The sequence below is a fragment of the Populus trichocarpa genome, chromosome 19, assembly GCF_000002775.5.
Source record: "Populus trichocarpa isolate Nisqually-1 chromosome 19, P.trichocarpa_v4.1, whole genome shotgun sequence".
Lineage (NCBI taxonomy): Eukaryota > Viridiplantae > Streptophyta > Magnoliopsida > Malpighiales > Salicaceae > Populus > Populus trichocarpa.
In genome coordinates, this window is record NC_037303.2 from 3,140,027 (window position 1) to 3,154,735 (window position 14,709).

General features: G+C 33.8%; 1 protein-coding gene across 2 annotated transcripts; it reads left to right on the forward strand.

The window, feature by feature from the left end:
- Positions 1–3,612: 3,612 nt before the first annotated feature.
- On the forward strand, positions 3,613–12,091 carry LOC7487186 (serine/threonine protein phosphatase 2A regulatory subunit B''beta). Of its 2 annotated transcripts, XM_002325303.4 has the most exons (13): positions 3,613–4,040; positions 4,977–5,219; positions 5,471–5,576; positions 5,652–5,751; positions 7,616–7,721; positions 7,854–7,944; positions 9,200–9,341; positions 9,541–9,688; positions 9,815–9,924; positions 10,534–10,690; positions 10,958–11,083; positions 11,180–11,330; positions 11,539–12,091. In XM_002325303.4, the coding sequence occupies exons 1-12, from the start codon at positions 3,894–3,896 to the stop codon at positions 11,318–11,320; spliced, it is 1,617 nt and encodes a 538-aa protein (XP_002325339.1). In that variant the 5' UTR covers positions 3,613–3,893; the 3' UTR covers positions 11,321–11,330; positions 11,539–12,091. The 2 variants fall into 2 exon arrangements, with proteins under 2 accessions (XP_002325339.1, XP_024446651.1); XM_024590883.2 differs by lacking the exons at positions 11,180–11,330; positions 11,539–12,091 and having other exon boundaries at positions 10,534–10,721.
- Positions 12,092–14,709: the final 2,618 nt, after the last annotated feature.

The window sequence follows — 14,709 nt, forward strand, 5'->3', positions numbered from 1 at the left end:
TGGGATAACCCGAGTTAATTCATATTATTTTTTTGTTCTTTTTTTAATTTTATATTTTAACATTAGATTGATTGAGAATTGATTTTTGTAATTTATTTCGATTTACTTTTTATGGGGTTATTCTAGTCTCATGACTCATGTTATAAATTTGACAGATTAACTTAGGTCGGGTTTTTTTTTTCAATTTCATCTTTCAACATTAGGTTGGTTGAGTATTGATCTTCATAATTTTTTTTTATTTGCTTTATAAGAAGGTTATCATAGTCTTACAATCTAAAGTTACAAATTTAATAGGTTAACCTAAGTTGACCCAGATCGATTCAATATGTTATAGTCTCAATATTTAAATAAAATGATGTCGTATTGAATTTTTTTTTAGTCAATCTATGTTTTTACTTATTGTCTGAGTTGTCTTTAAACCTATCAAATCAACTGGATTCCATTAAATCAACCCTTATATGGTTTAATTTTCTAACCTGTTTGGGCTGTAATTCAACTTGTTTTATATTATATGAAAAATTATTATTTTTTTAAATTATTATTTTTTAATATTTTTAGATTGTTTTGATATTAAAAATAAATTTTAAAAAATAAAAAAAAATTATTTTAATAATTTTTAAATAAAAAACAATTTAAAAAATAACAACTGTATTCTTAAATAACCCGTCATGCACCGGCCTATCATAGTTCAGTTTTCCCCTGAAGTTGCTAGGTCGGCAGGACAGGACAGACACTACGCTTTGAGCCCTGAGGATTCACATGCTACATCCCAGTAGACTTGTAAAGCAAAAAGGGCTAGAACTTGGATTCACGTCCCCACTTGTGTGATTGCTTCATGGTACATCTCCATTCTTTTTTCTTGTTCTCAAGGTATTTCTCCATAAAAAGCTAAAAGTATACCATCAAGGCAACATATATAATATGGTAGAAACATTCCAGAAGAGTTGGGATTGTTTTAAATTGTGTCTTGAGAAAATAAAAAAAAACACATGTACATCGTCTATATATAAAAACCTAAAATCATAACATTTTAGGGTTAGAAGATATACTTGTTTTAAATTTTAGGGTTGTTTTTGGCAATAATAAGAGATTTATCTATCAAGTTATTCTCCTTCAAACCCCATTGAAGCTTCCTGGTTATCACGTTAACATGTTCCAAAGAGAGGATCTTTGAGGACATGCCATATATATTCAGCATGGTCTTCAGGATATATATTGCCTGTGCTTGAATGTCCTCATCACAAGGTATTGCTGTGTAGGAATTCATGAGATGTAACTCATTATCCATAAAGATAACAAGGTCAGCATTTAAGCTGGATTTACATACAGCATGGTTGGATGTATCACTGAGATTAGTTGTGAAATGCCTTATCCAACACAAGGAGACGATCGATGAAGCTACAGAGCCTGTAAAAGATAGAATAAAGTATAAGCAGGTACAAGTGAAGGGCGGCAGAAAGTTGACCACTGGTGTTAGGAACCGTGAAAGATTGTTGCAGAAACTGGAAATCTTGTTTCACTGCTGGGGATTAAGAAAGGATAAAACAACTAGAACAGACGCATCAGTAATGAATATCTTAAGCATGTGGCCCAATGTTGTGTTAGTGATGAGCTGCAGTATTTGGAAAGATACCAGGAATTAGCAGTATCTGATCATAAATGCACCAGATACACTAAAACAGAGCAGGCAAGCCTTCAGAAAATGAAGAGCTAGCATTGGCTGATGAATAGTGTGCAGAAACGTTGTACCTGCCAGATTCGACAAATTTCATCATTGTTATCAGACGTTTCATCTTCTTGTTTATGGCAGTACTCCTCCCTGATCATGAGCATCAGCTGCTGAACTCATCAAGAAATGTCTACATTTTTTTTTTCAAATAGGTATTGGATTTCATTGGAAGAGCTATGACGGCTGTTCTTCATCCCTCACCCCCTCCTTTCCCATTTTGTTTCTTCGCCTTCTCAGTGGTTTTTCTTTCTTCTGACCTCTTCAATTAATCAAGCTCAAAAGTATGACATCAAAACTCACAGTGCGATAATGAAAGCAAGAATTGTCAGCCAAGTTCTGGATTTCTTCAACTCATGCAGCACCTGCAGGCAAAGAGGATTCATATATAGCTAAGAAAAAACACGTAAAATGACTAAAATTGATAGTTTCCAAATCTAGCATCTCAAGGAAACTGATCAAAAGGCAGAAAAAAACCAAGATAGTTTACTCTAGTGATAATCTAACGCATGAAGGCTAGCATATATACAATATTACAATGCACGTTTAACAGGGTGAGGTTGGCTCAAAAATTCTAAAAGCATTGATACAACTTGAGTGCTCTCTTGTCATGTACGAAACTAACCAGCAGCAGTGATTCCGTGCACGATAATTCATTTTTCATCTCTGCAAAACAAGTGAGCAGGAAACCATGTTAAGAGCACCACACCCAGGCTTGTGCTTTCCTCGTCACATGTACAGTTTAGGGGTTATCTCATCAAAGGTTGTGTTCCAAAAATCATTAGTTTGATCACTAGTAGAGATACAAACAAACAGAGAGCGGCAAATATGGTTCTCAAGCCCTATCAAGTGTCATCATGGGAAGATATATATATGCTTCACGAATTTTACTGTGATTTAAACCTCAGCTATATATCTTCTCCAATAGCTCAGATTCTTTCCCCACGATGTCTCGTAAAGCTGAACCTTTTCCAGCAATCATCTTGATCACCCGCCACCTGCCAATTTGTTCATATATCCATAAGAATTGGGTTTTGAAGTGTGTGTATATATATATATATCTCGGTGGACATTCAAAGCATCAGCATAACAGGAAAGAATAGCTTATAAATCTGACCTGTGGCACCATGCTCGTTCGCTTTTGGGAGAGCAAGGAAGGAGAAGGGCTGACGACAGAAGTTCATCTAACAGCATAGTCATATGCTGCTTCTTTGACGCAATGAACTCCCTGCATGCAAATACAAGGAACAAGTATCGCGATCATGGGTTCATGGTAAAACTAAGCAACAGATTGAAAATGATTTAAATGAATGGAAACACAACACATGCACAAATATATCTGTATAAAATTGAGGGAGCAGAGAAAGCTAGAAATACCTGGAATATTGCATGCAGTCCCAAAATCACAGCCTAGCAATACAAAGAGACTTGCTTCATGACCTCACCTTCAAGATTATTCTCGTCCCAATATGCATCCGACGGATTCTAAGGCCATGTTTCTTTAAATATAGAAGTTGTAGAAAAATAAAAAATAATATTTATTAATTGATATCAATTCTTATTTTTTAAATTAAATTTTGTTATGTTTTTATATATTTTGATGTGTTAAGATCAAAATAAATTTTAAAAAATAAAATAATTATTCTAACATATTTTTATTCAATAAAAATTATTTCCAACCATCAGTCAAAACTAAGAATTGTATTTTGAGAAAAAAACAAAACGACGTTCACCCGGTGATTCAATATTTGTTATGAAAATCACGATTGAAGCTCTAAACCGAGTCAGACCCGAACCGGTTTGACAACTAAAGTCAAGGTTGATATTATATTTCTTTGTTTTATTATATTTATTTTTTTCAAAAGTTTATTTAAAAATAATCTGCAACTCTCCTTTTCCAACTTTCTCCCAAAAAAATCTCTCTCCCTCTCTCTATTTCTCTCTCTCTCTGCAAAAATTTTTCACCCCCCCTTGAACCGCATCCATTTTCCTCACTCAAAAAGAAAAAAAATTTTCTTTTCTCCTCAAAAGATCTATGTTTGCTTGATAATTGGACGAATCGAAAGATTCAGAAATAAATTGAATTGAAGAAGGCGTGGTTCGATTCAATAGCAATAATTAGAATCTAGGGTTTGGCGATCTATGTTTTGGTTTGATTTTAGTAATTATGGAAACAACGACGAGCGATGTTGTCATGTTAGATGCGGAGTTGCTTCAGCTACCAGAGATTTCGCCTTTAGCTTTCAAATCTTACCCTCACTTTCCCCAAACACTCTTCGATCAGTGGCTCTCTCTTCCCGATCCCAATAAGCTGGTGCCGTTTTCGATATCTCTTCCTATTTCTTTTGCAGTTTTGTGTTCATTTCGATTCATTTTTTTACTTTTTAGTTTAATAAATTATTATCACAATTATTTTTATTTTGAATTGTGGAGTGCGTGTGATAGATATGGAAACACACTTGTTGTTGATTTGGTATTTGATGAAGTAATTATGGGTTAACTTGATGCTTTTTCTTTTTTAGTGCTACGGAAAAAATGGGTTTTTGATACCCAAATAACTCTTAAAACAATATAATTATTTATTTAATTAATTAACATGCTAATGCTTCGAATTAGTGCTGTGCTAGGTTGAAAAATCATGGATTGGTTCATTTTTATTAACATTTCGATGCTGATAGAGTTGCTTTGCTTTGTTGTTATGGTCATATAAATGTTTGTGTATACGTTGTATTTTTAGAAAGAGATTTTTTCCTGTTTAAGGTTAAGGAGAGCAGTTCAACGGTGATGCTTGATACCTATGGGTTTGTCATCAACGCAGAAGTCCGAGTCTTGTAGAATTGTTAGTCTGCATGTGTAAATTTGAACAGGGAATTAATTTAGTTTTTTGTTTTCTTTTTTAATCCCCCTTCTTCTCTTTGAATTTATGTTCATTGCCCACAATGCATTTCATTGCCAGTATTGCTTTTTTGTAATACTTGTGTCTGAACTTTGTTCCATGGCTTGGATGACAAAGTCATCGTAACATTTTTTGTGTACTTTCTGTTCTGAAAGGAAACACAACTGATGATTTATTTTTATAGAGACCTTTTCTTTTATGTGGTTATAGAAGAGAAGTTTTAAAATTCTTGCTTTCATGATTTTTATTTTGCCGATCAGTTCTTTTGTAAGTTCTTATAGGTGATGTTCCTTTGAGTAAAATTGTTTATATAATATGATTGCTTATTTCTCTTCTCTCTTCATATTTGTCCAGGTGACATCCCTGGTTAATGATGCCAAGACAGGTGCTCCATTGAATGTCTCTGGAAACTCTTCTAGTGCAAATGCTGCCACTGTTAATTCCTTACCTTCCATGTTTCCTGCGGGAAGCACACCACCTCTTTCTCCCAGAAGTTCAACCGGTTCCCCTCGTGTGACAAAGCAAAGGCCTGGCCCATCTAATTTAGGCTCTCCTTTGAAAGTAGTCAGTGAGCCAGTAAAGGAGTTGATACCACAGGTTTAAAAAAACCCCAATGTTTTTTCTTGTTACACACAAAACAAAAGGATGAAATTTATGTTGCAGTGGCCACTATTTCCTTTCATTTTCTCTGAAAAGAGATAACGAAACTAAAGCATAACTGAAACAAGAAATTTCTCTGATCCACCATTTTTTTCTTCTACTCTTTTCTTCATGTTTTTATCTACGAAATTTTTGTTGAGTGACATGGATTATATATTTTTTAATATGTATACTTGTGATGCCTGTAGTTTTATTTTCAAAATGGCCGCCCCACACCAAATGAACTAAAAGAACAATGCTTGATTCGGATCAATCACTTTTTCTATGGCCGCTTGGATGGATTGCAAATACATGGTGAGGTCAATGATTATATATCGAATTCTGTGATATTTGATGAACTAATCTGTTTGTTATTTATTTTGTTTTTAGAGTTCAAATCGGTCACAAAGGAAGTATGCAAGCTGCCATCATTCTTCTCCACGGTTCTATTTAGAAGGATTGATGTTAATAGCACCGATTTCGTGACAAGGTATGCACTTCTTGTCTTAGGTGGTTTATTGGACCTATGAAAATGATTCTCCTGTTGTTCGAGCTGTAAATACTTTAAAATTGTTTACCTGATTTGGTTATCATTATTTCAAGATTTCTCTTCGATACCCGATGACTCTCTACCACATCTGGAAATTTCTCTCACGTCTTTATTTTTTTAACTATTTTCAATTTTCATTAACTTTGGAGCAATAATTTTAGGACTTAAAAGATGGTTGTCTGGATTGTTATGAATGCTCGGGCAAATAGAATGATGGGAGAGTGGTTTTCAGTTTGAGTGGTGATTTGAGAGTTTATGGTAGAAACTTGAAGAAACAGACTTTGGGTTTTCTATCACACTTTCCTATTTCTAGGATCAGAGACAGCTATAGAAATAAAGTGCCCTACTCTACTAACTTTCATTGTTTCTAGTTTTACAGTAAACCTAGAATTAAGCTCCTTGATTTTCACAGATCAAGGCCTTGCTCTTGCTCTGTATCGCTTTGATTTACAAAGTTGCTATGCAAGGAATTCTGGAGTGTGTTGTGTAGTGTTCCTCCCTTGATTTGCAACCCCCCCCCCCCACACACACACACACTAACAACAACAATGTAGTTATGAACCAGTTTAACATTTATATGCCAGTTAACAAGAATGACTGCCATACATTTTGTACACCGCCAATTGGACTGGTAACCAAGAATTTGTTATTTGGATTTTTAGTATGTGAATTTCTGTAGCTTTTTTTTAGCTTAAACCTTTTGGGATTGTGGCTTCAAAGTCAAAATTCATTTGCAGTTCTCTCTCTCTCTCTCTCTCTTCAAGAGCGTTAGGCTTTGACTGTTAGAAACTGGTTTGTTTAAGGTGGATTGCTATTTGTAAAACAAATATGGTTTTTAAATTGCAGTTGCAGTCATGGCATGGATGAAATTTTCTAGTCTTTAAGGAATTTGTCTTGGTGAACAGTTTAGAAAAATCAATCAAAAGGGGAGGATTTTTTATATTCAGTAATTGATAATTTCTCAACTTTGAGAATATTTACTTTTAACTCTTGATGCTTTTTGTTACATTAGTGGACCATGCTTTTTCCTGTTTGTGGCATACAGTGGATATTGCCAATTAGGATGGACTGCTTCTTGATGCATTTGGTAGATTTAGCGAGGAAGGATTATAAGATTTTGAGGAGAGGTGCTATCTTTTATGGTGTTTGGAGATAGAGTGGGGCTCTAGGATAGGTGGAACATGTGTTTTTTGCTATATGTGGTAACAGTGGAATTCACCAAGTAGGGTGGACTTGTTCTTGATGCATTTTGTGGATTTTTGGAGGAGGGTTATAAGATTCTGAGGACAGGTGCTATGCTATATGTTGTTTGGAATGGATCTCTAGAATTCAAGGTTCTTTTCTCTTGATGTAGCTGTTTTGGGGTATGAAAATAGCAATTGTCGCTTAAATTCGGTGTAGTGCATTTTGTTTTAGAAGCGGAAATGAGGAGATTCAGTGTTGGTGGAAAAGCAAAAGGAGATGATGAAGATTGCATTCCACTCTTCCAGTGGGGGAACTAAGAAGGGGTGGATTGTCTGTAACTGCTTTAATGGCTGCTATGGATATTGGTTTATACAGGCCTCTACAGATATGAAAATAGTACACCGTTTAGCTTAGGACAAGGGACATTTCTGGCAGCTTGCTGCTGTTATTTGAAATTATGAAAGAAAATAAAAATAAGCTACATTTTAAGAAACAAATCAACATTTTAAGTTTGATAGAGTAGTTCAAGGATACATGATGTTGCAATTTAGTTGCTGTTGCCCGCACAAAAAATGTTTGCGTTATTTGGTTGCATAACTTCTTCCTAATCTATGTGCAGGGATGCTTTTCTTGATTATTGGATAAATGGCAACATGTTGACATTGGATATAGCTACCCAAATTTTCACAATTTTGAAACAACCAGATCTCAAATACCTCACCCAGGTAGGGGTGTTTGTGTATCAGGATAATCATTTCTGGGTCTTGTTATCAATGGATTGCTGCTTTTTCATGTATGATTCATTAGTGAAATTATTGTTTCACTCATTTCTAAAATGATTTTCATATTGATAACAGGAAGACTTTAAACCTGTGCTTCAAGAACTACTGGCAACTCATCCAGGATTGGAGTTCTTACAGAGCACACCCGAGTTTCAGGAAAGATATGGTTCGTTATCAGCCTGTTAATCAACTTTTGGTTGTTTCTAATTCAAAGCAATTATTCATATTTCTGATTCCTTAACTTTGCGAGATGCATTGTCCATTATAATGCATGCTCGATTATTGGTAAAATTTATCACTTATTACTGATGGTATTGAAATCATCTGAATTCATTCTTTTCTTTAAATATTCGTAAACGTGTTTCATTTTGATGAGAACTACATGTATAGCTTTATTATTCCTCAAATGAATGAGGTGCTTTTTGCTGGTTAACAAGCTATAGCAAAGCATCTAAACTTGAATTTGGGGGTACTTTGAAGAGATCCATTTATGGTGTGATTGTCCCTCCCTTGAAAATGGAATCTATCATTAAAAATTTATAGAGGATTTTTGGATTATGTTGTCGAATGGAGCAATTATCAAGCTTCTCTCATGAACCTGACGCCAAGCATTTCTAAAGCTAATCTTTGTAGTTTCAAGAATGCTGGTATTCTTTTTTCCTGGAGCAACGTGTTTCAAAATTGCCAAACTATAGATGGCTCCATTTGAATGATGAGTTCTAATAAGATCAGATGGTACAGTTCAGTATGTATGGGCCTAAAAGGCACCCTAAAATTAGTGACATTTGGTTTATTGCAAAAAGAAAAATGTGTTTTTGAAAGTAAAACTAACAGAAAAGTTCATGCACGATGCATGGGCTTTTTAGTGGTGAAATTATCTGGTGTGAGAATAGCTCCTACAATGTATTGAGTCATGCAGACATCTGACCAGCCCTTATGGATTTGGGCACCCTTTGCACATTTTGTCCATTCTTATAGGAAGGCACAGAGTTATTAAAAGCTATGTCATATGAGTAAGAAGTAAAGTTCTGCTCTTTATATTCTTATAAACTCTCAACTGGTTTCTCGTTGTGTGGAAAGCATGACCTTATGAATACAGAAAAGATGGAAACTTTTGCAATGTTGTGATGTGTAAACTCTGCCAGATTTTTTCCTTTGGTTGATTGGTGTGGTGTTCATTCGAGAGTGGCTTTTAATTGATGGACAGTTCAATTGAATTGGTTTTTTTCTGGTTAATTCAGTGTGTTTAGCCATAATTTCTTTTGCCTGTTTGATTGGTTGTTTATACTGTCTGGGTGAGGAGTATAGCTGGAGGCTGACAGCCTGAATAAGCCATAAGAGGCTGCTCTTGCTTTGTGATAGTTGCTATGCATTTAATGTCGTGTGATTTCCTAACATGAATTTTCCTTTGCAATTGGCAGCTGAAACTGTAATATACAGAATTTTTTACTACATAAATAGATCAGGGAATGGTAATCTTACCCTCAGGGAGCTGAAGCGTGGGAACTTAATTGATGCAATGCAACATGCAGATGAAGAAGAGGACATAAATAAAGTTTTGAGGTAAGTATTGTTGTGAAGATGCAACATGAATTTTCCTCGAAGGAACATTGTGCCTATCATAAACTTGTAAAAATATGAAACATTAATATTTCAGGTAATCAGAATTAGTTTTATGTAATTGGAATGAAATTTAGGCTTGTAACGTTTTGTATCAAATTTTTAATGATCCTAATTATTTTGCTTATGATTTCATGTGCAGGTACTTCTCTTATGAGCACTTTTATGTGATATACTGCAAGTTTTGGGAGCTGGACACAGATCATGATTTTCTTATCGACAAAGAGAACCTTATTAGATATGGGAACCATGCGCTTACCTACCGGATTGTTGATAGAGTATTCTCCCAGGTTTGTGGCTGTTGAATGATGCTTTTGTGTTTTGGGTCAATTTACCTCCAATTTTACAGCAAGAAATTTTTCTTTGCTAGTCAAAGACCTGAACTGTCATGCTTTTATGATGTAAATACCCTGCAGGTTGCTAGAAAATTTACTAGCAAGGCTGAAGGAAAGATGGGATATGAAGATTTTGTGTATTTCATTTTGTCAGAGGAAGACAAGTCATCTGAGCCAAGTCTTGAGTATTGGTATGTGTACATTTATCATCCTGTAGAGTGAAGGAGTTGAACTACAATTGTGCACTTATGAAATATTATGGAAATATTCATTTTATATTTGTTTCATTTGTTAGATGCTTCCTCCACAAGTTACGCTAGTGTAACCATGAATAACAAAGCGTTGTTAAGTTTTTTGAATATATTCCTTGTTCAATAAGTTACATAGGTGGTGTGCTTTTGTTCAAGCTGAAAAGACTAACTAGTGCATGAACAGAACACGTAGCCTAACTGGAACTGGAAAGACTTAAAATCACCAGGGAAATTTTTTCTAAAATGGTGAAACTTCTAGAACATGATTGATAAGGGAGAGTGATATGTGGGCCCTGAATGTTGGAGAAATTTCCAGTCAATTACTGGCCATTATTCCATGTTGGCTATGCTAGTAAAGCAGATAAAAATAAAACTTGTTTTCATTTCATTGTTGTAGAATATATCATATAATGATTCTTGAGTGCTTCTCTAGGGAGTTTACATCGTACAGACCTACAAACACTCGTTTTTCAAGCAGTGATGGGGATGCAGTGTTTTGGTTTTATTAATCAACTGCCTGTGAGTTGTGATGTTCAATTTCTTTCTTAGGTTCAAATGCATAGATTTGGATGGAAATGGAATCCTGACACGGAATGAGATGCAGTTCTTTTATGAGGAGCAGTTGCATAGGATGGAGTGCATGGCTCAAGAGCCTGTGCTTTTTGAAGATATATTATGCCAGATAATTGATATGATTGGACCAGAGGTTTGCCCTTTGCTCTTCTGTAATCTTACTGGTAGTTCCTCTCTCCTTAAATCTATTTGAAGTGCACATGGAAGCATGTTCAAGGAAAACTACATTTTAAGATCCTCTGAAATTTTTGCCACCTTCTTCAGTACCTGTCTCTAACAAATTAGCTACTCCCAATGGGATAGCTTAAGAAAACATGACCAGTTACTTATCTGTTACTCCCTGCACACCACCATCTAGAGATGTTTTGGGTTTTTTACTGTTCAACTTTTCTTGCTGCAGGATGAGAGCTATATCACCCTTCGGGACCTCAAAGGTTGTAAACTTTCAGGAAGTGTTTTCAACATCCTTTTCAACCTTAATAAATTTATGGCATTTGAAACCCGTGATCCATTTCTTATTCGTCAGGTAATGTAACTCCTAATTTATGTTCAATGCTCAATATGAAAATTGAACCTAGCATTGCTAATAAAAAAAAGCCTTGATGGCATTGCAATGAAACAGGAGCGTGAGAATCCAACACTGACAGACTGGGATCGCTTTGCGCATAGAGAATATATTAGGCTTTCAATGGAAGAAGATGTTGAAGATGCTTCTAATGGCAGTGCAGAAGTTTGGGATGAATCACTAGAGGCTCCTTTCTGAGTTTAATTAGGTAAGTCACTTCAGTTTTTGTGTTGCTGGTTATGTTTGTTGTGTTGTGCTTTTGATTCTTGTTCTGGCCCCTGCACTTGTGCTGTGGAGTGTGGAGATTTAACAAGGACCTCAATAAATGAAGCATTTTTCTTTCTCATATTTTTTTTCAGGGTCTAGTTTTGTGTTTGAATTTCTACTTGATATTTACGAGTTTGCTTTTGCTGAAGGTGCTCGCACAAAAAGCTCCAGCTTCTTCTTCTACAGAGGCCATGAGACATGAAAACAGTAAACTCAAAGGATCATTATTTTAAGGGGTGTGCAACAGTTTTTACCTTTCTAAAGAGACAGTCCAGGCTTGGCAGGATGGAATGCATTTTTTTCATGTGCCAGCAGGGGACATATTCAAGCTTTTGTGTGCATAATTTGACGAAAACCAAGGAGCATTACACTAGAGCAGTGGTTCATGAAGTTGAACTTCCTGTAAAGGAGAGGTAGTATCCAAGAGTTGATTAATCAAGTCCAGGTTGAGTAGCTCAGAACATTTACTGCATTTTTTATTTATCAATCTGTAAGATATAATCTATGTCGAGGTCTTCTAATTTAGCAGTCGGTTCTTTTGATATGTTTTCTGTACGGTAATCTATTGGGTGCTGGGTAGGCTTCCTTTGTCTTATAAATTTTTGGATTGTCATTTATCTGTGACTATATTCCTAGTTTTTCCACTTCGTGTACACAAAATGTAGCTTTGTGTTTGTCTTATGAAAAACTTAATTATCTCAATTGGATTTCTTAGATCGAGAACTTTGAACCCGCAAATGTACCTTGTAGTTTCCCTGGCATTTCACAGCACATGGAAAGCTGTCCGTGTGGATAACTCACACACCATCTATCCATCCCCTCAATCCTCTTTTTTCAGGCTCGTCGTTCTCGATTGATGTGATGACTGATGACTACTAATTTCCAGATTATTCATCTTTGATAAACTCCATGCTAGGACTTCGAGTGCTTGTGCAGATTCATTGGGTTTTTAGAATTCTTATCTCTAGGAAGTATGTTGGTTAAGATGTGTGAAGTATAGCGAAGGCCTGATTATCAGCATCAAAGTCGGTAAAACTACAAATCTGACGATGAATATAACTGCCTATCAGATTCTTGATCCTGAAATCAACTAGGATTCTTCTTCGCAGATCTGAGCTGGGTTGGTCGATCAGAAGTATTACGGACTGAAACATGAGGTCATGGAAATTTGATTTGCTACTATAAAAACTCATAAAAGCATAGCTGTTGAACTTAGCTCGGCAGAATAACCCGGGTTGGTTGGGTTAACCCTAGTTAAATTAGATAAAATATTAACTTGATCTCACTGAAAAAAGCTGTGTGCTCTTAGTTTTAGAGGCCGTTTGGTAATGCGGCAGGAACTGAGGTGCAGTCAAACCACAATATATATCTGTTTGGTTATGTTTAAAACGTAGGTTGAAATTGGTAGGACCCATTATTATAATGGCTGAACCTGTGGTTAGCAAAAAGCTAGCAATACCTGCTTCTAACTTGCAGCAACCTCAACTTTTGTCATTCACCAACACTGTCAACAAATTTTAAACTCCTAAAAAAAAAACCGTTGGATAATTAATTACTCCTCTCCCAGCAAATCAATTCAAACGGCCTCATCCACTGTCAAAAAAATATAGTATTGCAAATTGTAATTTTGTGATTAATATATATAAGAGGAATGCCCGAAATTAGACTCATTTTATCATTTTTTTTAACCACAATCCTATTCTGTTCAACCAAGTTTTACCACAATCCTATTCTGTTCAACCAAGTTTTTATAAATGTTACAAAACATTTTTTTTGTCAAATTTTTCTTCATTAACAATAGTGAAAAATAACTTTAAATCAGTTTATATATATATATCGAAACTAAATTTTTTGTTATTAAATTTCGTATGTGATGACATTGCACATAGTTTAATAGAATAATAAAAAATATTTGATATCAATATTATTTATTTCATGATGTAATAACAATAGTTAAATCTATAATATTTAAATTAAAAATCATTAATATTAATATATATATATATATATATATTTAATTATTTTATAACCTCAATTTGAAAATCATTTTTTTAACCAAACACATTAAACTACTTTTTGTTCAACCTCAATTTCAACCATAGTTTTAACCAAACATATATTTTTTCAAACCAACTTCAACTAAAAGTACTTTTTATAAAACAACTTTTTTAAAACTACAACCACAACAGCAACCTCAATACCAAACACACTCTTAGGCTTTAGTCCCGAGGTAGACCTGAAAAAACAAAGACCAATGCAGGATAATGGTTTACGTTATAAGAACTTCCAAATAGTTTAAAAGGATGTTCTAATCATGTGACGAGCATTTCATCCGTGTTTTAAATAAATAAATAAATTTATTTATTTTTATTAAAAATTAATTTATTTTTATATATTTTAGATGGTTTTGATACGTTGATTTTAAAAATAATATTTAAAAAATAAAAAATATATTATTTTAATACATTTTAACATAAAAAAATATTTAAAAAACATTTCCAAACTACTGGATCGTGTGTTTGAGGGTAAAATGTGCAGGATTCAAAATCTACAAGCTATACTCTTGGAGATGTATCCACTACACATCAAATACCATAATATATCCACTACACATCAAATTCGAATTATGAATAACAACATTCAAACCATAGGATTTTGAATATTCATTATCCATTTCTTTTTATCTAATAAATAATCTTAAATCTTTTTATAATAAATAATTTTAATAAGTTTTGTTAACCATATGCAGACAAAAATATATTTTTAAAACATATCCATTCATACTATTGTTGTTCTAGGTAGCCATAAAGCTAACAAATATAACCAAAAAAAAAAATTGCTTCAACATCATGTTAAGAACAAATTAGAGTGCAAGAAATTATATGTAATGGTAAAATTATAATTACAATATATTAATTATTTTATAATTATAATTTTGCAATTAAATATACTTTATAAATATAATGATATATATGGCTTAGATTTTGGTTTGATTGCCACGAAAATCATAGCCTAATCATAACGACCAATATTTTTTCAGATTTTATCCAAATAATAATCAAAATTAATTTTTATCAAAATAATCTACCCATTCACGTCGAATTTGACAGATACCCATTAGATTATAATACCATTTTCCATCCCTAATGAAAGTGAAGCTTTTTTAGATGAAAAACTGTTTATTTTATTTTAAAAAACGAAAATAACCTTAAATATTTAAAAATTAATTAGCTTTAAACATATTTTTTTATATACATATTAATATAATAATATTTAATTATATATTTAATAACTTTAAATATTTTAAAATTAACTAACCT